General features: G+C 48.2%; 2 protein-coding genes across 16 annotated transcripts in view; both read right to left on the bottom strand.

Moving 5' to 3' along the window:
• The window catches only part of dnmt3ab (DNA (cytosine-5-)-methyltransferase 3 alpha b), a 28,378-nt gene extending 25,342 nt beyond the window's left edge, over nucleotides 1-3,036 (bottom strand). For 2 of the 4 annotated variants that reach the window (XM_053844813.1, XM_053844817.1), the window contains exons 1-2: nucleotides 2,889-3,009; nucleotides 1,957-2,120 (exon numbers count right to left, since the gene is read on the bottom strand). In XM_053844813.1, the coding sequence (XP_053700788.1) occupies nucleotides 1,957-2,019 (63 nt within the window). In that variant the 5' untranslated portion in view covers nucleotides 2,020-2,120; nucleotides 2,889-3,009. Of the gene's footprint in view, nucleotides 1-1,956; nucleotides 2,121-2,888 lie in introns of all 4 variants that reach the window. The other 2 variants (XM_053844815.1, XM_053844816.1) reach the window with 2 other exon arrangements.
• A 1,727-nt stretch (nucleotides 3,037-4,763) lies between these two features.
• Nucleotides 4,764-25,765, bottom strand: dtnbb (dystrobrevin, beta b). Of its 12 annotated transcripts, none has more exons than XM_053844905.1 (20): nucleotides 25,611-25,765; nucleotides 24,110-24,150; nucleotides 23,636-23,703; nucleotides 23,480-23,560; nucleotides 23,184-23,397; nucleotides 22,818-22,903; nucleotides 22,570-22,724; nucleotides 22,363-22,468; nucleotides 21,515-21,681; nucleotides 20,589-20,713; nucleotides 14,995-15,069; nucleotides 12,986-13,076; nucleotides 12,832-12,920; nucleotides 12,406-12,519; nucleotides 11,188-11,284; nucleotides 11,019-11,039; nucleotides 8,665-8,824; nucleotides 8,368-8,457; nucleotides 8,242-8,286; nucleotides 4,764-7,897 (listed from the first exon to the last, which is right to left on the bottom strand). In XM_053844905.1, exons 3-20 carry the CDS (start codon nucleotides 23,700-23,702, stop codon nucleotides 7,872-7,874), a joined length of 1,809 nt encoding a protein of 602 aa, XP_053700880.1. In that variant the 5' UTR covers nucleotide 23,703; nucleotides 24,110-24,150; nucleotides 25,611-25,765; the 3' UTR covers nucleotides 4,764-7,871. The 12 variants fall into 12 exon arrangements, 10 of the variants coding, with proteins under 10 accessions (XP_053700880.1, XP_053700884.1, XP_053700882.1 ...); XM_053844909.1 differs by having other exon boundaries at nucleotides 12,832-12,914; XM_053844907.1 differs by having other exon boundaries at nucleotides 20,589-20,710.
• Nucleotides 25,766-26,180: the final 415 nt, after the last annotated feature.

The following is a 26,180-nucleotide window of genomic DNA, read 5'->3' as shown; positions in this document are numbered from 1 at the left end:
TGCTACGGTACGATAACCCTGTACTGACTGCCTACTGCACAGAGTTGTAGTGCACGTACCTAAACACATGGAATACAACTCTGTTTGTAATAAACAATATATTGTTACAAACGCATAAAGCTATTAAGCTGGGATGTCAAACTCTTCTCTTGCCACAGAGAACCTCGTCACCAGCCACAATGTCTCTGCTTCCATGTTTGGGTTGTTATGCTAATGTAGCTCAAATGTCTGGCTTGCTACATCAATGTCTTCATTTGTTGGTAGAACATTGCAACTCCAGCCACAGGCCTGGAATGTGTCCTGCAATCTTTTACATCGCCCCAAAATAGGGGGCGTGGGGCAGCGCCCCCAGCCCTCTTATGCTCAGTCATGGTGAGACCCAAGCTAGGTGAGCACAAAGATGGTCACTACTTCTTCATACTTCTATACTACTGAACGATAGTTATCCAACCATCCAAAACACTGTCATTACTATGAAAAGATAATAAGACAATTTCATGCACCACACAATAAAAAACAGCGACTCAGTCTTATTTTTAACATGAAATGTAAACTGTGACTGGCGAGTCTGATGGATGGTCACACTGCAAGAGAACACTTGTTGTTCTCCAGTGCTCTTTCACTGAAGCGTTTGACAGAAAAGCGAGGACTAGAGGAACCACACACACGCATGGCTCCACTCATGGCTGCGTCTGCTCACGACACACGAGAAGAGCTCAGAGACGGGAAAACGACAACCCACCGTCAGCTTCGCTGGTGTTTCCTAGACGCACGTTTCATACCATTTGTCATAGCCTGAGGTGAACCCTGAAACACTGTCAATATCCAGACCCCTTTTTTCTGTCAGAGTAGCCAGTTATTTAAGGCAACATCTGTTGCCAGGCAACCAGGGCAGAATAATGGGAAGGCAGTGGATGAGGACGAAATCACTCCCAGTCCTTCCAGCTCAACCTGCAGCAGCCAACGCCCACGTCACCAACCTCCATTAGGAAGGATGATCCCGCCGCCACACGCACAGTGACAGTCAGGTGACATGACACCACGCACCCCTCAGAAGCTGAGCTCCAATAATGGCTCCCCAGATTAGGAAGTCAATGTGTCATGACTGACGGATAAACTTGCGATGAGGACAGCGTTGTATTACACTGAGGACAGCTCCTCCCTTTCACTTTGGAAAATACAGGCCATTTATACGGTTCAATGAGCCACTATTGCCATACAAGCTTCCATAAAAGACACACGACTGATTTGACTTGGGCCTGGACTCATTGGCACTCACTTGACGAACACTTCACCGCACTCCCCACGACAGTTCGGCCGATGCTTGGCGTGAACAAACACAACATTTTAAAAGCATTTTATTTCAGCTCCCTTGAATGTCTTTGTTTAACGTCCTCCTTCACTGAGCCAGTGTCTTTGGAGGGGGGTGACACACGACGTGACGACAGAGAAACTTCATCACACACTTAAACTAATCAGTACGCAATTACATAATATTAGGATGTTTATGACTGTTATTTGCTTATACTAGTAGTAGCTTCTTGAATTTTTTAACATGGCAATGAGGTTCGGTTTGGAATTCAGCGGACGAGAATCGATGAAGGCGGAATGTGGCGAGGATTGTTGTCAGCACTGGCGAGTCTGAGACCATGTCTCTCAGTGGGAGGTAACTTCAAGAGGGAGGCCGTGTAGATTTTGGGGTAGTACAGGTGTGACTGATCAGGGAGCATCAGGCGGAAGGTAAAGCTGATGAACATTTCCAGATGCAGAGCAGAGCCACATTCTCTTGTCCAGCTATGAGAAGACCAGGCGGCGACACCTGATCTTAACTCTATCCTGGGGCTTTTAAGTCAGAGTTTCACAGTCAGAGTTGATAAGTCAAACACGTCATGTTGCCATCCAAACCTTGCACGCACTCACTCTCCACTGAAAACTACTTTTCCACATGCTACTCACCATTCTGCGTCCAGGTGAGTCGGGGTACGCAGCAGTGTTAGTGACAGCAGTGTTGGACGGCATGGCAATTACGGGTAATATCCGATGACGACAATGGTTTAAAAAAAAGGGATGTGGGGGAAAAAAAAGAAAAGTAATAAGCGATGGTCCCTCTCCTTCCTGCTCTGCAAGAGGGAGAAAACTCAGATCAGCGTCTTGATCTGACAGTGCAGTGACATTTCTCAGCAACAGACGTGCACACGCGCTGCAAGCCTTTCATTTTTCTGTCATAAACAGGAACCTCCTCGGTATCAGATTGCTCTTTGCCTTGTGTAAGCTGCATATGGGAAGAACCTATAGCGCACGGTGGGGCTACTGCTGCCTATAGGCCCGGGTCCACATCAACACCACATGGAGGCCACACTCCTGTGTCTGCACTCTATTGTCAGCGAGACACTTGAACTTCAAATGCAACTTCGAGCTGCCCGCTGATCACGTGTATCGATTAGGTGGGAGTTCAATAAGTTTCCGTATCATGCTACGAGGGCCGGCTGAGGACGAGCGTGTGATACCGTGACTCCTGTCATTAAAAACGAGCCATATGAATAGGGGGTGAGGCGCATATTCCATGTGCTGGTATTCCGATGTCGTGCTGAAGCAGCGAGGGTCGCAGCTGCAGGATCAGCCGGCGACTATACAGGCCCGTCGGCATCATGCGGCGAGACTACAGTCACCAGGTCCGGCTTCTAACACTCGCCAGCTTTGCCCCGAGGCGCTCAATTCGGTCAAGTTCACGTATCCGCTGGGGACATCTGCAAAAAGACCGAACCCGAACCGCCTCCGTTCGCCTTCCGCTTCGCCCGAGACCTCGCTCGCGCGCCACGGACGGCTCCGCCGCGCAGGCTGCAGTCAGGTTCGGCAGAGGAGCCGAGAAAGCATGAGCATGTCTTTACCCGATTGACCCAGTCCCAGGCCTGGCCCTTGACGTCTGGTGCTCCCGGAGCCTCCTTCCTCTTCTCCTCTTCCCCGTCCTCCGCCTCCCCCAGCCGGTCAACTCTCCTCCAGATGCGCCGCTCTCACTGCAGGGGCCTGCGGACGGGCTGCTACCGGCTGCTGGGTCCTAAAGCCTGTCGTGTTACCTTCAGAAATTAGAGGGAAAATAACTTCATCAAACGATAACGATAATAACGCGATCATGTAACACTGCCAACCACATTTGGAAGGTCGCCAGTCAATTTCTTCAACGTTACCATTTATTATTATTTTATATGTATATATTTTTTTATTAAGACGTCGTTAAAATCAGATTAAAAACAGATTTGATGAGCAATAAATGAAACGATAATACGTTCATTTGGTGCACTTTAACTCCATTTATTAAATGCAAGCGAACTACTATAATCTGACCGTATTTCCTGTCTTCCAAAATCAAACATCTAGCAATCATTCACAACATTCGTGTCTACACAGTTTGGAGTATAATATCACTCTGGGGCGATGCGAATTGCTAATCGCTAAACGCTAAAATACCGTATTTATTGATAACTACATACATATTTTTAATTTGACTCTTCACAAGTAATCCGCTTGTTTAACAGAGTCAGGGGTCAAAACTACATATGGATATGTTTTAATCCCAAAGTGGGACATCGTTGTTATGATACAATAACAATGATGTTACTAATGAGACATATATGTAATAGTGCACTTGACAAGGCTGATAATAAAGAAGACGAGGCCGTGTCCAGCAGACTTGAGGTGTCACTTATGGGATTCATTTTTATACTTCTGGACATCAGTGAACAGAGTAAATAAAGGTTTACAGTGAGCCAGTTAAATGGACTAATTTAGTAAGTAAAACCCTGCAGACTCCGGAGAGGAACCTGAAGAGACTTTTAACACGCGTGCTTTATGGGCCCCCTGGCAGCGGTGAGGCGGCAGCCAGCATGTAATTAGAGCAGCCAGCAGTGACTTGGAGGCCCGGGCCAGTGCAACACGTGCTCCGCTGGTTCCTGCTCTCATTATTCTGCACTTTATATTGTCTCGTTGACACACTCATAAAGGCACATTTCACGTCTTTGGTGCAGGTGTGTGGTTCGGAAACACATTTCCACAGCAGGTGATCAGCACTATATACAGGCTTTTACCAAACCTTTAGTCTGCTCTGCATGTTTTCAGTGGGGTGTCAACCGTTTTGCTTCACCGCTGCCTTCTCCATGAGCTCTGGTTGGCTTTTGCACACACACCGATCACCGATCAACACAGTGAGATCACACTAATCCAAGAAAAGCCTCAACCACATCAACTCATTGACTTCAGTTTAAAAGTTTTGAGCTGCTCACCATAACCCCAAGAGACACCAACTTCCTGCCAAGCAAAACTCCGATCAGCAGATAGTAGTTTCACTTTAAACGCATTACTATTGTCAGACTGTAAGAAAGCAATTGAACTAAGAAAGAGACGCTTACTTATGAGAATCCAATCACCAAAAATACACTGAATTTATCAGAATGAAGAACTGACGCAAAAGAGAAAAAAAGTGGACAAAAATCGAATCTAAAACAAACTGCATTAGGGAACAAGGTCGTAAAAAAGGTTGATAAACAAATTGTCATCCAGATGGAATGAATGAAGAACGGAACTAATGAATGTGTAAAATAAAATAAAAATAAAATAAATGAATGTGCTGGCCAACTAATAAACGCACAAGAATTTAAATTAAACACAAAAGAATGTGGTCATTCAGGAAGCCATATCTTACATTTAATGTCACATATTGAAAACACAAGGCAGATCAATATTTTAAATCATTTTAATATATTTCACATTTGATTTTATTTACAAGACAGTGGGTGTGTCTGACATGAACTGATGATTGAAAAAGCTAACTGAAAACAAAAGTACTAGAAGCGTAACTATACGGAACACATACATTTATAAATAACAACAGCAGAGCATTGTCGTCTCCCTGCAAACACCGATCCATGTTCCACCCAACAAACCCCTCCGTCAGGTCCTTCGGGATGTGTCTCTACGTATTGAATTAGTTCACACCAAAATCACTAAATGAAGAGAAATTCAGTGACTTAAAAATGGGCCACGACAGCATACTTAATTCATATATATATGTATATATATATATATATATATATATATATATATATACCTGTGCATTACATGACACATAGAATGTTTGGCACAAATGTAAAGGCTGAGCGTCAAACTTTCCCTTTTACCACACAGATAGAAATAAAAGCTCTACAAGGTCACAGACTGAAACTCCGTACACAGAAGGCTGTTGGATAATCTTATCTGCAGAATGGTCACTTCATACAGCACTTTACGAAACAGTTACAGGCACAAACTCAAGAGCGAAAAAGAAAGCTGACTTTTTGGACACTGCACCCAACAGCACTGTCAGAATCGAGGGGAAGACAGAAGCCTCTGACACGTATCACTGAAGGACGGCGGTCACATGACTGAAAAATGAGAACCCGATTGAAATAACATTTGGACAAGAATGAGAGTGCAAATGCCTGTGTGACCCATCACATTAAATTCACACCATAAACCAGAGTCAGAACAAGAAGAGAAACAAATAACAGCGACCACATTAAGAGCCATAAACAAAATAATGTGTTTTCAGTCTGGACACAGTGAAGAAGGTACTTGAAACCTTTTAGCTTATAAGACGAGCCAGTATTTCTGTGGTTCACAAAAGCCACATCCTTTTAGAGCCGCGCCGGTCCCACACTGCGTCTGAGTTCGGCGGTGTATGGCAACTCCGAAAGACAGAAAACACACGGACCCCAAAGACAACACTTGGACGAGATTCCTTTCAGACAGAGACATCCAACGCACTTCACAAACAAACCACATCCAACATGCCTCACCGAAAAGCACTTGTTTTCATCGACATTCTTTACACCTCCTTGAACAACGTGTGGTTGTTTGTCAACTGGGTTCCTCACAGTTTAACAGCAGACTTGAAGGAACTGAAAACGAGCCATATTTCACCTCACGTAAGGATCTACACGCGTCTCTGCTTTCCCTGAGCACCTACCTTCATTGCACTTGACCAATATCCCTTCACTCTAATGAAGCTACTCATCTCCACCACATAACATGCTAACTCCTACTGCTACACATCCTGAGGCGCTTCTCTAGGCTAAATGCTAAAAGCTGACTGTGCCAGCTGAGTGCTTGTATTTGGAAGGAGGCACTGTGCTGTGGTGAGTGTTACAATGCCCTTTGGGGGGTTTTCTCGGTTCAGTTCTGAAAGAAACTCGTTATTTTTCTTCATTAGCCAACCGCGCAGCCCTCTTATTAGCAAGGGTGGCTAACTTAGCACACAGTAGCAGCAGCAGCAGCAGCAGCACAGCATGACTCGGCGAGTGTGTTTACAATGACATATTATTCTTTAGACTTTTTTTTTTTAATCATCACAATATTTTTTCTTCATAAAAGACCAATTGTACCGTTATCATGAGCAGTAAATATGAAACAATCTCCGGTGAAGACGTAATACTCAAATAGTAACTCAGAAAAAAAATGGACAGCACTGTATTGGTTTCATTTGAAGCTATCTCCGTTATTATTGGGTTCATTTTAAATGAGGTTTGATTTCTGGTGGACAAATGAAGCACCTTGTTTGTCGTGCGTGAAAAAGACATTTTTCATGCACTTTAACTTTAACTTGACTGCGTTCTTACAATGCGTTTCCTGATCCTTGAGCTTTCTGACGTGTTAGCTGCGAGCTAGTTCCAACTGCCGCGCTGTTTCCTTTGTTGACCGTTGGATTACTCTGATTATTTGTGTTTTACTCTAGTTATTTTCAGCTTCATTTTGATGCTATTGATGTGCTTGATGACTGGTGTATTTTCCGTGAGTTATATTTTTAGATTTCTTCTCCGGCTTGGTCCGTGTTTCTCTCCTGGTTCGGTGACACCCTCAGTTCTCCTTTGTTGGTGTATGGTCCGAGTCTTCAGTGCTAAGGCTTTAGGTCAAGCACTGGCCCTCTTTACCAAATGCAAAGAAATGGGTATTTAAAAAGTGCTTAATACTACAGTCTTGTTTAAGAACAAAAGCAAAATTCTCATTTCTAGTGATGGGTTGATGAGGCTTCATGAAACAGTCCTCGTTTTCAAAGCCCACTAGATGGCACTGTCCGCTCTAAGATCTTTGGATTTGAACCACCATGTCTGGTGTTTTTCACCATATTGTTGTACGGCAAAGATGGTGTATTAATATGCATTGCAATTTTGTGTGTTGATGCATTCAGGGACTGTAGTGAAAAGCTGCGGCTGATGTGAAAAGTCAAGAGGAAACGCTGAGGTAAGATGACGCACTAGACGCCGAAACACTCAGGAAGAACTGAGAGTTTCATATTCACTGGTCACATTTGACTTTTGAAAACGACTTAACGTGCATGTAAACACACTCGTTTCTGAGTCCGAAATGTTTAACACCCCAACATGGTACAGTACTTTAACCCAGACATGAGTGCAATTCATGCAAAAAAATGACATACATATTAAAAGAAATACGAACAAGACCATCGACGAGGAAAGTTCTGTGAAAGGAGACCATATCTCTGCCATGGTCAGGTCATTTTTACAGTATCTTACATACATATTTGTCTGCTGCAACGGGACACAACAAGCTGATCTCTGCGGTCACATGGCTGAGCGATCGCAGCAGGTTTGGTACGCAGAGAAACACTCAGTCGTCAGACATGTTTGCAACTTGCAAGGTGTGAAGAAATATTCTGTTCACATAGTGAAATCTTGTTAGATTACAGCATGCATTGATCTACGTGCTAATGTCTAGGGAGGAGGGGGGTGGGGGTGGGGGCGGTTGCTTCTGATTGTTCCTGGTGTGCACCTGCTTTTCTGGGCCGGCCGGACGGACGGATGGACGCTCTCTCCTTCTGCCTCTCAGTGCTTCGGTACTCGCATTGTGCCTGGACAAACACGCGTGCAGTTCACTCAAGTGTAGCCGCTGGTCGGAGCTTATTAACATGCAAACGCAGCGCGGCTACACCTCACTCTCGCTGTTTCCCATGAAATAAAGCAGCTGAAGTATCTGCATCGTAACCATGGTTACAAGCTTTTCATGTAGCCCAGTTTTGGCCACTTTCAACATTTGAACAGCTAAATATGGAGCTTCCGACCCTGCATTAAAGAGAAATGTTCCATGCTTGAATGAAAAATAGCTATATGTTTTTTGTTCACGTCAGTAATTCTCAATAAAAGTTACACTTGTTTTCAAATGAAAGGCTTAATGAAGTTCATATTTTGGAGTCACCTCCGTTCCTCATGTTGGTCTCCTCCTCGTCTCCCCCGTCGTCCACTTTAAAAACAAAAGTCGCAATGTCAGTCCGCGCCATCATGAGGCGGCTGCAGGAGGCACGTGTGTTTCAAGGTCACTTACCAGAGTGGAGTTCTTTCACCAGCGAAGACATGGTGTTTGTTATTGAGTCAGCAGCAACTAGCAGGTCATTGCGCAGATTTCTAGGTACACCTGCCAGACACATGGGTTCAGAGGCCTCATTATGTTGTTCTGAGTGATGCCAGTACGACGCTGGAGGTCACCATAACTGATGCAAATCCCTTCTGGGACCCACATGCAGGGGCAGTGTAAAATAAGGAGCGGCCTTCCACACGTCACTACCATGACAACCATGAGGAGCTGACGCTTCTGAGACAGCAACTTCTGACACGGACTCACCCTGAGCGAAGGCCTCGAGCATGTCCCCTCCAACACCAGCCAGGCAGTCCTGGGGCGTGTGGGTGGGGGTGGACCCAGCTGAGGTGGAGCGGATGGGCATGGGCATGGAGCAGCCGGCACCGTGACTGGGCGACGAATGGGGCGAGCTTCCAGACTGGGACTGCAACATGGAACACACATCTTCACTGACACACGCTCACCGCTGCAGTGGCTTTTACATGAGCTCGAGACATGGTGAAAATATTCAGGAAAAACGGACCAGCTTTAATACAAATACGAACAAAAGGACAATATGTTCCATGAGACTATCTACATGTATAAAGCAGTAGATGAAGCTCCATAAATAGAGTGGCGTCGGGATGAGAAATAGTTTCTCATTGATTCAGTCAAACCATTATTGATAAGTGGTTCAGTTCAACAGGACTCTTTGTGGTCAGTTGTGCCAAAACTAACTGGAAACAGACCAAACATTTATCAACGATATAAAGCTGTCATTTTCAGATATGAGAAGATTTTATTTGGCTCTCAGGAGCACGCTCACTTCGCTCCGCTCACAGAGCTTCCATCTTATCTTCTGTCAACTTCAAGTGGTCAACATCTGCGGCGCAGAAAAAGTCCCATCTCCCCGTCAGAGACTGGGCCTGGACTCGGGCAAGCGTTCAAGTCCTGACGGTGACTTTGATTAACACCAACGCAGGAACAGATGTGCGGGAAAGAACTTAATCCATACATGACCAACAAACAGAAACAAGCTCTAAAAAGCAGTGAAGGCTCCTGTAATCCTACACTTCCCTGCGTCTCTGTCGAGCACCTTCGCTGTGCTGAAGTGCTAATGAGAAGCATGTGTGGGTGAGCAGCTCCGGCCTGGAGAGGAGGATCACTGCGGCTTTCTGGTGCCACTGCAGGCTGGAGCCAGGCAGCAGATGGTCAAGCAGACCTTCGTCACAGCAGTGGAAAGGTTGTTCAGACGTCTTGGCTCCGGATTAACACGTTCTCGCCACTTCCTGCTTTATCTACGTGACGAAGACTGTGCGCTGACACTCTCGTCTAGTTTAGAAGACGTGTTTGCTCAACACCCCCTCGCTGGCTCCTCCTTGTCCCAGAGGCCACCACAATCCAACACGCTAACAGTTGACAGTTGCACTGGCCGAGGCTGTGCAGAAGCTTCTGAAGCTCCTCTCTGCTCCAGCAGATGCTTCTCTCTGCTCCAGGACCTGCCAGATCCCTGACATGTTTGGAGCAAGGTCAAGATCTGAGCCAGCTCGGAGTGGTCGGCATGTTCCGCACATGCTGTGGCATGGGTTTACTCAAGGCGCTCTGGTTTCCTCCCACAGCTCACCTGAGCTTGCTGAGAAGTTCAATCAATGCCCAGCTTCTGCCCCAGAAAGTTATCCACTGTTGACCCATCGTTCTTTCAGCCAAACCTTCACTCGCCTCCACCTCAGGGGATGTTAAAGGCTCACAGAAGCCAAGCAACTGTCTCCACATCACTTTTTTTATGATTCATATTCACATTTGTTTGGCCATTTTTGTTGATATTTTGAGCGAAACTTTTACATTCAACTCCATTTAACGAAAAATATTAGGAGTATGCATCATAAGAGGCTTTAAATAATTCATAGTCAAGTCGAATGTGTTCACAAGGGTGGGAGGATTTCCTGTGCTTCCATCCAGACGTTTTTTCAACTCCCTTCCATCATCTCATTTACTGTTTCTTCGTGGATAATCTGGTTATGACATCTCACTGCATCGTGTGGTGTCCCCGTTTGAGGGGCCAAAAAATTGAAACAATTAAAAGTCAAAAACCAAGCGACAATAAGAGGAAAAACCCAAGACGATAAAGATCTTATGTGTTAGCTTGTGCTCACTGAAGCCTGAGGTTTTCATGGGGCTCAGACATTCCTCAGCAGAGGCCTGACTCTGGCGCTGGGGTTGCACTGCACTCACCCTCCACTTGGCTGTGCCACGGAGCTCTAAACACACCACCTCGCTGGCCACTAGACTCTACTCCGAGTCTCTGGTGGGCGACTGAGGTCCACATATGATCTTCAAAGGTCATTTTAATTGAATGCTTTGAACCACAAATCTGTGTGCGTGATGTATGGAACCACAGCCCTGTCGATCAAACCCCTCTCCACATAAGACTGTAGCAGGTCAGTGTTACAGTATCTGGATGGAGGCTTTGTAGCAAGGTGTGAGTTTGAATCCTGTTTGAGACCGAAGAGGACGGACGTGCTCAGTGCATGAAGAGGGGCTTCTTATGTGGTCAAAAATCCCCCAGCAGTGACTGAAAACCAAACGCATCTGCGCATCCTACGACTGGGGCCTTGGGAACCGAATTGAAGGCAACTTACGGCCTGCTTCTGCTCCTCATCCTACCAGACAGCAGTGGACAGCAGGGAGGGAGAAAGCAAGAGAGCAAATGAGAGAGGAAGAGGAAAGGCTTTCCAGCATGCAGCACACACGTTCACACAGAGCCGGATCCCAGTCGGTCCAGCAAAACATGAAGGGGAGACGTGTCACCTTCAGCAGCCTCATGAGGCCCTCCAGCTGCACCATCAGCTCCCGCCTGCTCTCCTGCAGGGCCGACATGCGTCGCTCCAGCTCATCCTTCCTGTGTCTGCACACGAGAAACGCATCGTTTCAACGATAGAAAAATGACATTTTGTTTGCCACAATGACGGAGCGCAAATGGAGGAGAGGATTCGGTGAAAACATCCATATATTGGGATTCCTTAGAATAAATAAAAGGAGGAAAACTAAAGGAACCCTGTGCCACGGTGGTGCCAGTGCTGGATCCTCACCCTGAGACCAACACACAGCGCACACACACACACACACACACACACACAGATGACAAAAAGAAGGCAACGGAGCAGGACGCCGCCCTCTAGTGTTCATTAGTGATATTGCAATTGTCTGGAGAAACTCTATCAATTCCAGGCGAACTGGACTTGATTTCCCAGTTTAATTCAGAATTATTTCAACTATCAACAACCAAACGCTGTAGATGAGTGCTACAATCATCTCATATAATTTACACTTTTACATTTACTTTCAATTACTAAGTGCGCGGACACAGAGCCAAACTTTGGGGGGAGATAAATGATGGAAAACTTCGAGCAACTACTTCTACAGAGTTGCCACAACAATGAGCTGCTCTGCGCAGATAAGTCACTCATTCGTCCCACTTTTCTTGTCTAATGACAGCCACCTCTGTGTCCTGTCCTCACATGCTCCTCCTGAACGTTCGGGTCTCAACCACAGTCAAGTCTCCTCTAACTAGATCTCTGCTCCGTCCACCTATCCAGATCCTCCTGATGCAAAATGACAGTCTTTGTTTCATCTGAGATTGAAGGGTAAAACTGAACAGAAGTTCGAGACAAACACGGACAGATATTTACAGGCTCCAGCCTCCAGATAGGTTCTAATGATGGCAGTTGGGAGCAGAGTCTAGCCTTGTTTAGATGCTTTAGAGTATTCCAAACGACAGCAAGAGAAACACTTCTCATTTGAAAGGAAGGCCCTGGTGGTGATACTGGTCCTAATGGAAGTTTGGTTGACGCTAGTAATGGTCAAACCTTTTACAGTATATTGAACTCCATTGAGAGAGCAAACCCAAGCTGTTCTGTAGACCCACGTTTGGGGGACAAAGCAGACAAAGTCAGTCCCCTAAAACAGTGAGGATTGAATGCAGACAGGTGCGGTCACTTGCACGACGCGTCTTTCTTCTGCGTTTACCTGAGGAGCCGCAGCTCCGTCAGCAATGTGGGGTTCTGCTGGCCCTTCTCCGGCGTCGGCTGAGACGCCTGCTCATGCTCCAACCGCAGCCTCTGGATCTCCTGCAGGATCTCCCTGGAGACAGAGGGGCATAAGGTACTGGCTGAGCGCTTTCACTCCATGTTTGAAGGACCGAGTTTCTCAAAGTAAAATGACTGAATTAAAGGTTGAATGATACATTTTAAATATCAGCAAAGAGAAACTAATTGTCGTCATACGCCCTTGTCTGGCAACATTGAGGGAAATTCAACTGTTGCAGCACGTTATGGGGCTTGTTAGAGGTGATGCCTTTCACTACTCCTGGTGATAGTAGGGCCATAAGTCATGACATCACGGGGGTTGGTCACAGCTGACACCAAGCTTCAGGTCATCCGGACTCAAGTCTACCTGTTTTTGTTCTCCAGCTCGGCAATCAGCTGCTTCTGTTGTTTGTTGGCATCAAAGTTGAAGCTCAAGTCTGTCGGAGGACACTGTTGCTGCAGCACAGGAGGGGTCAGAGTTGACAACACAGACGTGAGCTACAAACACCTGAGCGACTCACTGTGGAGTTTCCCGCCTCAGCAGCCAGGCGGGCAGCGTAGCGAGCGATGAGACGATGCTCCTCGTCCAAGCGACTCGGGCTCTCTAAAACGCTGCAGATGCAAGAACAGCACGGGGTCAACAGAGTCGCGGTGAGGGCGGCCGGACACCGTCCTGGCCACTCACTGAAGTCTGGAAATGTGCGCGACGTTTGAGGTGATGATTTGCGCGGCATATGGCGTGGACAGATGACTGGACATATGCCCTGCGCTTCAGCGGGCAGCCTTCCATGACGCGAGGACGACAAATGAAATGGTTCTCCAAGAGAGACGTGGGTAATGGAAGCCATTAGTTTCAGTCTGTACCTGCTGCGTTCTGTTACCAGGCGAACCCAGAAGCCAGAGCTCAAATATGCCGTTTGAAAACGTTTTCTCCTTCCGGTTCGATGTCTTAACATTTTGATGTCAGTCATTTTCAGAATAGATGTACACAGTCCAATTCAGATCAGGACCACTGAGTTTTATTGAATTATGATGGCATTTTTTAGCTTTTTTTATGGAATAAAAAACACAATATATATGTAAATTGCCAAACAAATATGGTAAGAATTTGCATTCATAATTGAATTCAATTTAATTAACATTCAAAAAACACAATAAAATAAAGCACAATAAAAAGAACCACATAAAATTTTGAAATAAAATAAGAATAGCCTTGAACATAAAAACAGAAAATAAAAGATACAAACTAAAAATGATGCAAGTGTATTTAAACCCAAATGAAAACATGTCAACTAATATGAGGCTAAGTTAAGTTCTTATTGTCTTAAGTATGTCTGATTCTTTGTGACTAAACCACCCGCAGTCGTGTTCTCAATTTCACTTCCATCAATTAGGGAGGCGGGAACACCAGTGTTTACTGTCAACACTTCAGCTGGAGTCGTGCTGTAAGCGGCGCGCTGATTCTCTTGACTCACAGCTAAATGTTCAGTCTGTCAAGAAATAGGGCACTTAATAATTCAGCGTCTCATCCTTGGGCGAAACCGTGGACGCGGCTGACGTGAGCTTCGAGTCACATAGTAACACGCACATCAAGGAGCTGCTGCTGCCAAAAGACCCTGACTGCTTGAATATTTATTTTAGCTGGGACGTCTCCGCGTCCTCGTGATCTGTCTGCGTGGACAAAGAGCGGCGACCTTCCCTCATTGATGTACCCAGTTGGCTCCTTTCCCTGGCTTCACTCTCAGTTTGTGAAGAAAATCATTCAAATCCAATCTAGAATCTTTCTAACAGTACACGATGAGGATTTGATTCCTGGGTCTTCAGCTGGGATGGGATTACCTCACGGTGATGGAGCCAAGTTCTCTGTCCCTGCTTGGCGGTAACTCTTCTCCAAGCCAAGCAAGCACCGAGTCTATTCTGGGTGTTTTCACAACAGAGAAAGAGGGATATAAATAGCTCACACACAAGGACTGAAACTTGCCATGTGAAGTAAGAATAAATGTTTGTTTCAAAGGTCACGTCGAATACATTTCCACTCCGGAGTCAGTTTCTCCAGCGACCCGCTGACGGAGCAGCAGTCTTCCACTGCTCCCCCTTATCATATTTACATGCAGTTGATAATGGCAGGGAGCCAGCGACGGCACGAACCGAGGGCTGCGTGAGAACAGGCGGAGACAATAATGAGGCGGCTGTCACGCGGCTATCTTTCCCCAGGATCAGGCTCCAGTTCCATCACTATCTACGTGTCAAATCAGCTTTATAGAGTGAGATCTTCATAATCTCTCTGACGCCGGAGCAAACACCCGCCTGAACAAGCCTAAAGATGCACCTCTGTGGACTTATTTCCGCGCCCTGGACTCTGGTTTCTTCCCTTCCGTTTGCGCTTATGGACGCTCGTTTCTGGATAGTTTCATTTTATTTACCGGACTCTGTCTCCCTCTGGTGTTGAGGTTTTGTGTTTCGTCGTCACTGAGTCGTGTTGGGTTAGTGCAACTGTAACTTCGCACCAGCTAGCGGTGGCTGTGCTTACCTTTTGGTCGGCGTCGGGGCCCCCGAGGACATGAGCATTGTGTCGTTCATGTTGTTGGCCACCGCTTTCGGCTGACTACAAGACAAGATCAGAGGTCTTTAATGCTACGCTGCACGGGCTGGGCGGGTTGGTCACCAGGGACACGACTTAAGGGCAGTTGTGTGTTTGAAATAGTCATGAATCTGCCATCCTTCATTCCAGCGCGTCGCAGAGGGCCCCAGGAAAGACTGTGGAAGAATAGTCTTCTCTGGTTATAGCTGTCGAGATGCTTCGCAGCTTGATGCTAAATAACAGCAAAACTAGCCTTTGTGGTCAGAAGGGCACAACAATTCAACTGGGAGAGTGTGAGGATGGAAAGGTGACTCTGTGGGCGGAGCATTGTGGGGTCCGTCGGCCACGCAGGGTCCAACCTCAGCTCCGCTCCACTGTATGCAGGAATTATGGCAGAAAGGCGCCGTGGCCCGCGACGCTCATTTGTCCCATCAGCGTTTCTTTTTCTGCCAAAAAGAACTATTTATATCCTCATTGTTCCAAACTGTTTGAGGCAGCAGCTGCTAAGGATACGAGCAGCTTCAGCAGAAGTCGGAGCTAAAGAGCTGTTATCCCTCCATCTCCAGCTGCGTTGCCAAGAAAGGTGATGATAAGGGTGAAGCTAATCCCACATGGCACTGGGCTGGAGGGTGGAGCGCATATCGTGAAAACCAAACGGATGGAAATGAAGCGAAAACAACACTATTGCTGAAGAAACAGCAGCGAGGTGGGTCAGAGAACAGGGGAACTCACTCTAGCGTAAGAAGAAGACACTACCATGGCTGACTTTGCCTTCTAACAGTCAGGATATTTTGGAGTTCAGATCAGGTGAAACTGTTTCTTATTTTCTAGAGACAAGTTTCTACTTTGCAGAGCAGACAAGCTTGTGAATATCTAAACACTGAATCGATACAAGCAAACCAACAACAACAACAAGCCCGGGGCAACAGAGTTAGCTCTGTTTCGGAAGCTGCACAGCCGAAGCAGACTCCGACTATGAATCCATCCATAACTACTGTGAGTCAAGACGAGCGTCTGTCCAGGAGCACATGAAGGAACAGCTGGAGGCACGGAAACCTTGGAGAAGCATCAACAGCAATCTTAACTGGCAGTGTCCCGGATGGCAAGCAAGCATTACTCAGCGATTCGACCAGCACGTCCCGCGTGTCATGACGGCCCCTGCATCTCTTACCTCTGTGAGGGGAGCGTCTGGCCCAACACATCCAAGCCCCTCGGCCGTCGACCGAGCGGGCGAGCATCTCAATGTACTACACTGCTGCTGTCTCCAAGGAAACTCGGTCATCACATGACTTCATGACGCCACGCAGTCTCTCTCTGGCAGCTCGCTCTCCTCTCTCCGCGCCTGTCTGGCTGCCTCCTCACCTCTGGGAGACCAGGATTTGGGGAAAGGCTGCGAGCGGCTCGAATCCCCGGCTCCCCCTCCAGGTGGAACCAGACGGTTCCCACTCCTCCTCCTCCTGCTGCTGTCTTATGTGCCTGACTGAGGCGCGTCAGCGTCTATAAATAATCCCAAGTCCTTTCCCCGATTCATGACTCGGCAGCAGTGAAGAGCTTGACGTGCTGATTGAGGTCAAAGTCGTCTCATTGGTCAAGTGCTGACGCAAGCTGGTGTCAAATACCTGCATGGCACTCGTGCTGCCTGCGTGCAGGGAATGACAATGGCCACCCCCGCCCCCCCATCCCCCCCGCACTTATACAGTTTGACCGACTGGCAAAGGAAATTCAGCTCTTTCTCCACATTCACCTGGTCTCACACCTGAGAGGATGAGTCGGCAAAAAGCTAACGCCTGAACCTGAACATGGATTTCTTGTGGAGAATTAGGGAGAGTTAACCACCAGAGCGGTGGATTCAGTGGCCAGACAGACCTCACTGAGTCAGGAACACGTGAAAGCCTTCAAGATGACCACACATATCTACCATGAAGAAACAAAGCTTACATGCGGCTAATACCCAGTCGCTAGAGAGAACTCCAACCAGTGTGGATACTCTCGATACTTTAATGACCACCTATTATACGGCTATTACACATGAATAAGTGGCTTTTCTGATTCACTTGCTGCATCACTTAATGTAAATGTTACTTCAACCATGATACAATATCAGTAGCTGGTCCTTCAAACCCTTTTTTCATTCATTCAGGTCAGCAATATGAATATCGAATGCATAGCTACTTGCATATGCTGCTGCATTTGTCACGTGTTTAATACCAACATTTTCATTTTCATTTGGCCGATTCATTACTGGACTGACTCACTGACAACAGACTCGTTTTCATGCACAGACTATTGTACAGTAGTTTTTTCTCGATAAATTGATGGCTATCTAAGGATTGTCGAGACAGTATTGCAATATATCTTATGGCCACTTTTTGATATATTGTTTTTGATATATTCTTTTTTACATTGTTTGCACCAAGGGAGTAGCGCTCAAATTTCGTTGTACACTGTACAAGGACAATAAAGGCTATTCTATTCTATTCTATTCTATTCCGTACGGCGACACGGATCAGTATGACGGACGGAAGGTCAAGCAGCAGAGTGTGTGAGTGTCAGGAAGTAGAAACACACACATCCACGTCCAGTCCGCTTCCCTCCAACTATTACCTGAAGGGGCACTACGGCCGGGACAGAGGGTGACTGTTAAACGCACAACTCGTGGGCCCAAACAAACACAAAAGCCAGACAACATGACGGTTCATTCGAGACATGTGACGAAGTCCTGCAGAGCAGAGGCAGAGCCAGAGCGGGCCTGGTGCCAGGGTTCAGGCCAGAGGCGGGGCGGCGGGGTGGGAGGGAGGCTGGCGTCCACTTATGATCACATGTGACACGCTAGCCCGATTCTGCCATCATGACTCACTCACGACACACCTGAGAGTCCGGACTGGGACGTGCTCTCTGAGACCTTCATCTGGATTGACAAGCCGCTGCACCTCAGATGAATCTTGTATGACTTTAACGTTAGTCAAGCCGCTTTTGACGGTGGGGAAATGCGTCAGCTGGTTTCAGCCCACGACTGACAGCCGAAGAAAGCAAGCGACTGACGAAGGCGTGAAAGAACCCTTCAGTCGAGTCACATCCAGGTCTAAGAATAAGCTGAAGGGAAGATGCCAGACACACGGAACAGTCCACAGCACAAGCAGCACCACGATACAGAGCTACAGTCTCAGTTCAGCTGCGCTGCATCAACTTTACCTGGGTCTCCTGTTTAAAATCGTCACAGCGCCCCCACACTGGGCTTCATCACTCCTGGCTGGAGGGTATGTGATTCAGGAGTGATGAGCTGATGAGGCCACAGTATGCTCAGTATGTGCCGCTGCTGGTTTAAAAATGATGTGCGGTTTCACTGAAATGACTGTTTAAATCCAAATATTTTACAGCAGAGAGCGCCCTCTGCTGGGCTCTAGAAATAAGGACACTGTTTCATGAAGCCTCATGAGACCATCACGGGTTATTCAGCTCATATGAAGTTGGTGAATCTGGAACAATGTGGAGGTGACTCCTCCACGAAGCAAGCTGCTAACTTGGTGACAGTCTTCTTCTGTCTCTGTGGGCTCCTTCCTTCAGTGGCGGCCACAGCGGATCATCTTCCTCCCTGTCCTCTGCTTCCTCTCCTCTCAAACCTACAAACCTCATGTCCTCCTTCACCACCTCCATCACTCTCCTCTGTGGCCTTCCTCTCCACCTTCTGCCTGGCAGTTACAACATCTCAACATCTTCATCTACCAATGTACTGGCTCTCTCTCTCTCTCCTCTGTACATGTCCAAACCATCTCCATCCAGCCTCTCTGACTTGGTCTCCTAAACACCTGAGCACATGTGCTGTCCCTCTGATCCTACCATCATCCTGCTCTCACTCCCAGAGAGAAGCTCAGCATCTTCATCTCTGCTACCTCCAGCTCTGCCTCCTGTCTCCAACAAACAAACTGCACGTTGCTTCCGACACACCACTGTGTAATGAGGCTCTATCACGTTTTATTACGTTCTGAAAACTTGGCTCATCATGGAAGTGCTAATAATGCCAATCATTTACAGAGAAAAGTCATATGTATCAACATAATGTGAATTAATGGCTCAGAAGTGCACGTCACAATGGTGCAGTATGTAGTGAGTTTGGAGGGAACTTTTCGTAACAATCATTGAGGCAGACTTACATGGATGTAGTGAGGCCAACAGTGTAGTGTCGCTGAATAAACTGCTGCTCTTTCTTCCTTCTCCTTGTGCTCCTCCTCACTCTTGCTATAGATGACTAAATCATCAGCAAACATCATAGTCCCTGAAGAGGAGACGCCTCCCTCACATTGTCTGTCGGCCTGTCCGTCACCATAGCAACGGCTCACCTCACCACTGTCCTCCTGCATGTCCTTCACTACCCTCACGTGATTCTTCACACACCAGCAGCCTCCTCCTTCACTCCCTCCTCAGCGACTTCAGAACCTCCTGGGCTGCGTCGATGCTCGCCTCAGCAGGGGGAACGCTAATCTCGGCCGGAGATGTGCGCTCACACACACACACGCACGCTCGCTCGCTTCTGCCTGGCGAGATATAATCGCTTCATCTCTCAGCTGGAGGCAAACATCTGGGTCGACTGTGGATAAAAAATCATGCAAATGCAAACTTCATCTTAAATGCATGAGTTTGGGCGCAAATGCAGCAGCGGACCATGAAGGCAGCGCCGCCTGTAAAGCCACTCCACACAGGAAATGCTTCTTCCTCTTTTATCATCCACTGACAACCAGCAAACAAACACAGACTCGTGATCGGAATATAGATCCATGAGAAGCACTGGAGACAAGTCCAGTGAATCACATGATCCTGCTCACACGGCGCGTCAGCAGGACACTCGCTTGGAACTGGTGATGCAACCTGTGCTGGCTTTTCAAGCCTGATGTGCTGCATTTTTGAGATGAATTCAAATCTAATCTCAAATCTAATCTCAGTACAGCGACGCAGAGAGACGTCTATAGAGTAAGGCAGCGCTTTTCAAGACTGTCTGCAGCGCAGAGCTAACAGAGCTAACGGCTAACCTGACCTGTCTGACTTCCAAACTGTATTGATGCTCATGGACTGTCAACGTCTGCTCTGGGCTTTAAAAGGTGGCTCTGAACAACTAAACGCACCACAAAATACATGTGAAGAGAGAAAGAATCATTGTTGTTATGAAGCAAGTTCAGGCAGAGAAGCCAAGGATTTGTCTGGAAACTACAGTCACACCATGCAAAAGAGAAGTGATCCCATCCAAACAGTGATTTAAAGTCAGTCAACACATCAATGAACCATGATATAGTTTGCCATATTGCCGCCTCTTTCTGGACACATGTGAAACAAAGGCATTTTCTGCCATGTGTTTCTGCCAACAGCCTGGCAACAGAACAAGCCAGTGTCAGGAGCTGCAGTGTTTCACCCATGAATAGGGATTTTCCATAGCACAAGTGGCACAGTGTTTGGACGTGAGTTTTGATGGACAGGCTTCCACGGTGGTGAGGTGATGAGAACATGGCGGTGTGGAGGTGAAACGTGGGAGTCACGAATGCTGAAGCACTTACACGGTGTGCGTGAGCTCCTGCGGCCTCTCCGCCTGCTCGGGGAACACGGGATGAGGCGGCTCGCCGATGGGAACGCAGCCCAGAGACTTGCTGATGGCGTGGCTCAGCTTTTTGGCCGGAGACTTCTGTAAGGAGCAGGATGCACACGGAGGCCGTCAACTCCTGTCCTGGAGTCAGCCGGAGGTTTGGGCTTTTTTCAGAACTGTTCTGTCTACATGGGCCAACATCGTGGTTTAGCTGCTGGAACTATGTCGCAAACACGCGCCAGTCATTTAATGGAGGATGAACTGTCGAGTTTTTTAAGCGCAGTTGCTGTGATCCTTTTTTATTGTGACTTTATTCTTCATCTGGCTCATGTTGTGTGTTGGATGATCAGACTGCGCGCTCGCACGACCTCTGGTGGCCAAGTTACATGCTACAATACATCAGAGGAACTCATGTCGTGACATGAAATATGAGGCCGCACGGGAAGTGTTTTGAGAGATTACGGAGTGGCTCAAAAGGCAGAAAATAAATGGAGGAAAAAAGGTATTTCATTCACTTCAATCAATATTTGTAAGTGTTATTTTAAACAGGAAACATATTTTTCGTATTTATTTTTTGTATTTCGTCATGAATTTGTTTTCCAAATTGTTAATATATGTTATCAGAAAATGTTTGAGCTGGGCAGTTCTCGTATTTATACTTATACACATGGAAAAGTCACTTTTGTCTTACTGCACATGAGACAACTCCACTGTCCTGATCTAATCATGGACAAAGACGGCTAAAGATATTAAAAGAAAATGCAGGATAGGATGAGTGAAGAAAAGAAAAATCCAAAAAAAGAAACTAGAAATGAGGTTGGTGAGTTTGAGAGGTGGGAGTGAAGGACAGGCGACAGCAGGGCAGGTGAATGTTTTCAACATGGCGGCTGCTGAACTTACCCAGGACGAATGCTCCTTCATCTGGTGCTGGTTGCTATGGGGACCACTGGCGTGACCACGCCAGAAGCAGCTCTGACAAAGCTGATAGCCGTGGCACTGTTGGCACCGGTACCGAAAGCCCATCATGCTCTCACTCCGGCAATAGGAACATTCCACCGGATGGAAGACTGAGGGCGACACGAGCAGCAGCAGCAGTGAGAAGAAGAAGAAGAAGAGGCCCTGCAGCCAGGTCAGTAAACATGGAGACAGGAAGTGTCTCACAGCACTTCTGGACTAAATCTTCCCTCACTAAACACACAGGCATCATGGGCTTGGTCTATCTCCCGCGACACGTCAGTCTGAATTATCCCTATCAGCCGAGATATGATCTGAGCCGAGCCTTCCGGGAACGTGCAGAGCACTGTCCTGCCGCAGCACCAGCAGATGGGGCAGGTGATTGGCAGGTCATTAGCCGTAAAGTGCATTTGTAACGGTGAGGTCACTTCCTGTCTCTGCTCACTGGAGGGGGCCGCACTGCTGTGCTTGAAGGTCAGACATCCTTCTGTCAGAATGGGTTTTTTGGATCATGAAGAACATCAGAAAGAGTGCGAAGGAAACGTTGGCCTGGTTTTCAGTGAGGACACTGAGGCACGGTGAGGTCTAAAGATGGCCGTTCAGGGAGGCAAATGAAAGTTTCATTCACAGAATCAGCCACGGTCAGTGAGGATCCCACCAACTGGGAAAGTGCTTTGGAATAACGTGCGGTCATGAACAAAAACACGACAACAATAATAATAGTAATAATCATAGAAGTAAGTAGTAATAAACATCAGCGCGTCAGGTTGAGAACTGAGGTCAAGGGAACCTACCATTTTCGACGTTGGCGAGTCGGTGCATGAGCGGGAGCCACACCAGACACTGCGGCGGAGGATCGGCCATCAACACGTCCAAAAAGGTGTTGAGCATGATCTTCTTCTGGAGGCAAAGACGATGCACACCAACACCATGACGGGGATTATAACGCGCTCATGAGGAGGAGGGCAAACACTGAGGCCCGGCGGTCGGAGGCCTCCTACCTGCTGGGGGAAACAGGTCCGCACCGCGTGCTCCGTGTACCCGAACGACGGACCCTCGAACACCGCCGTCGGCAGCTTCAGGACTTCTCGAAGAAACTGATCGAACTTGGCAAACACCATGACTCCGCTCGAGTCAGAGATCTGAGAGAACACGTCTGAGAAAAAGAGTGACAAGCCTGGTTATTTGTGCGGGAGCAGCGCCCACCTGTGTTCGACTTGAGGAACAGCAGCAGTCTACTTGAACCTACAGCGCAGCTTGTCCACGATTTTGCCTCCACACATCGTTGCCAGCATCGACTTCATGGAGAAGACCGTCAACTTGCCGTGGCTCTCGCTGCGAAGAGACGGAACCATGAGAAAACACTTCCTGATTCAGGAGCATCAATGGAGCTTCACCGTGAGGGATTAGCACCAAAATATGACTCTAAAATAAGAGTTTTGCTTTTAGGATTCGTTCTTTCACAACATTTATTTAAAAAAAAATCATTTTAATTGGACCTCCTGTGAAGGTTCGCCCAGCCTCGTGCACTGGAGTGAACCGAGAGCCTTGAGCAAAGCTCCACCGGCGGGTGGCGCACACGAGCAGTGGATCCAGCAGGAGAAGGGCGTCCTACCTGTCGTAGGTGGCCACCATGAAGTTGAGCAGCAGGCCGATGGACTGCTCCACGTTGATCTGGTGGGTGGTGGGCAGCCGCTTGTTGAGCTGGTAGTAGATGGAAGACAGGATGGTCTCCAGCCGCGACACGTTGATCTCAGCGCCGTGATCCAGGGTGTTGAGGCCGTTGTCACGAAAGGCTTCGATCATGTTCCAGACGTCCACCAGGTGCACTGCAAGGGCGGCAGTCAAGGCGGATCAAAGCGGAGCAGAGGCGAGCGCCGTGTCTTTGTTTGTTCTGAGGGTCCAGCTTACGGTTGCATCTCTTCTGCACGAAGCGCAGTTTGCAGGCCGTCCTGTAGGTGGAGAGCCTGATGACGTCGAAGTTCTGCGCCCCTGCACGGACATTCACATGGACACAGGAAGGGTGAGCCGCCAGACGGGCCTCCACTCTGGCTCTGCTCCACTCACTCATCTCCATGAAGAGCTGCCTCTTCTCCACCATGGCCTTCCCTCGCTTGCTGCCTTCCTCGATCATTCTGCGGCACATCACACAACAGGACACCTGAGGAAACACCAGCCCAGGCCTCGGCTCCCACGAGCCCCAGGGCTCTCCCCCTCCATCCACTCTCCAACATCACACATCAGATGAAGCGACGTTCAGCAGGTCTTTCTTTACCGCCAAGAAACCACTGGTCTTTCCAGTGGCGGCCATTAAATCAACATGCATCGTGGGAGATGTAGTTCCTGGTCAGTTCACATTTCATTTCAAGCCAAGATGACGGAGGAGGATAAAGAGGAGGGTTGGTATTTTTTTCTTAATGCCAACTTTCACTCGACAACTATCTTCTATGAACTGAATAATTGAGAAACGGTTGAATTATTGAAAAAATACTCATCAAATATGCAGCTCTGAGGCTGGATTCAGACGAGCTCCATAGTTACCTGTGGCTAGCTGAAGGTCCGACCGAGTCAAGGAGTCGACCCTGCAGGAAAACACAGGCTGTTATTGGTCAGAAACACGGAGCAGGACCCGAGACCGTGCCGCAGCAGGAGGCTCAGGCTGGACGCTGGTGGCAGGAGTGTTCTCAGGAGGGAGCCGCTGATGGGCGGAGCCTGACAGAAGACAGACGCCACGCTCCCGCACTTCCCCTGCCCGCTGCCCCTGAGCAAGGCAAACACTAGCTGAATCAGATTCAGTTCAAATGCTGAGGCCTCATTGTTTCAAAAACTATGAGGCGGAATCATGCTCCTGTCGTCAACGTTTGCAGCAGAAAACTTCCAAGAGCCTGACTAGCTACTAGCATGGCTAGTTGGTGTTAGCGCAGACGACGAGCGTCCAGTTTCACTGTTGTGCCTTCCTGTCTCAAAGGCAATACGGCCTGTCTGTACCAGGACCGTGGGAGGAAACCTGAGTGCGTGAACTTAGCCGGAGCCGGAGTCAGACCAGGTGCGCACACACACCACCTCAAGAGCACATTCACACACCACAGATTTGCTGGTTTGAAATCAAACAAACGCATCTGGAAATGTACAACGGTTTTAGGCAGATATTTTCAAGGTCTTAAAATATTCCTGGTGATTTTGTTCCATAATGAAAATGAGCTGATAAATCTGTTACATGAGCATCACTTTGACAGGAGTCGCAACAAGCCGCGGGAAGCGTATAAACACCAGGCACGTGTGCACGAATAACTGCTGTTAGAGTGGAGCCAGTTCCATCTGAAGGTTCCCAAGCTGGAGTCCACTCAGAGAGCAGAAAACAGTGGTCACCTCACACACTCCAGCGTAAAAAACACGAGGACTCCTTGAGAGGAGACAGGAGGATGGAGGAGATGTTGACTGCTGGTTGGAGCAGCCAATGGCTTTGTCCTGCCATTGGTGAAGTGGAGCGCGAGGAGGACTCTGCCTTGGGAATGTGTCGTGACCCTAGCAAACACGTCGAACATCCGGCTTTAATCCAGAGCCAGAAGCTCAGAACCGCACTGTGGAGCGTAAACGCGCTGAGTGCAGAGGAGCATCTGAAGTGAGGAGCACGAGCTCCAACACCGACCCTGCTTCGCGAGGACGGAAGAGGCAGCTTCTCGCTAATACATGAGGGGAAGACGGTGGTGGTTTGCTGGCAAAGGTGTGTTGGGTCGGAGGCGCTGGTTGGCTGCAGCCCGCAGCCGGTGACGGCATCACATCAGGACAGAGATGCTGCAGTGCCTCTCCGCGTCTCGCTGGGAAGGAGACGCAGCCATATTGCAAAACCACCCGCGTATTTCCGCAACATCGACGTGATGCGCGTCGTGATGCTCGCTCGCGGGGTTCGGTGTCATGTCGGAGGCAGAACCGAGGCGGGTCGACGCAGGTTCGGAGGCGCACAGGAGGCAGGAACTGGCCTCCTGCTCGCAGAGGAAGGCTGCGTCCACAGCATCAGCGCCGTCCGAGGACGCGCACTCACCCGCGATGGTTCCACACCAGCCCGCCGACCTCACAGCTGTCCGAGCGGCCAGAAGCGGCTCGTCGTGTCCCAAGCCCCGGGCTCGTCTCATTCAGCCTCTGCGGTTGTAGCCGCACGTAGAGACGCTCGGCTCGGCATCCACGGCGGTGGAGGACGCTGGGGCGCGCATGCGCACAGCGGCCACGCGCGACCACCTACTCCACTCGTTCACGCATGTGCGCCGTTTAAAGGAGCGCAGCTACTATGAGTGCTGACGGCGCTGCTGGAGCCGCAGCCGAGAGGCAGAACTCGACGTGACAGGAGCCCCGAATGAGCGACTTGGCGAGCGGAAGCGTTCAGCGGGGACAAAGGTCGGCGTCGTTGAAAACGATACGCGCCAGTACAATGGCGTTCACACGGAAAAGGCGGGTTTTTTAAACCAACACTCGAGACATTTTCGACCTTCCTGGTGACCACACGATTCATTGCTGTTATGGTAAACGACTGTCAACTTGTATTTACACATGTTTTTTCACTGTCTGTCTGCCCCGTTTTAACTTTATGTATGCATTGTCTTTAATGTCTTTTTTT

Source organism: Synchiropus splendidus, chromosome 16, assembly GCF_027744825.2.
Source record: "Synchiropus splendidus isolate RoL2022-P1 chromosome 16, RoL_Sspl_1.0, whole genome shotgun sequence".
Taxonomy (NCBI): domain Eukaryota; kingdom Metazoa; phylum Chordata; class Actinopteri; order Syngnathiformes; family Callionymidae; genus Synchiropus; species Synchiropus splendidus.
The sequence above is the reverse complement of the archived record's forward strand: the minus strand, read 5'-3'. Positions and strand labels throughout refer to the sequence as shown.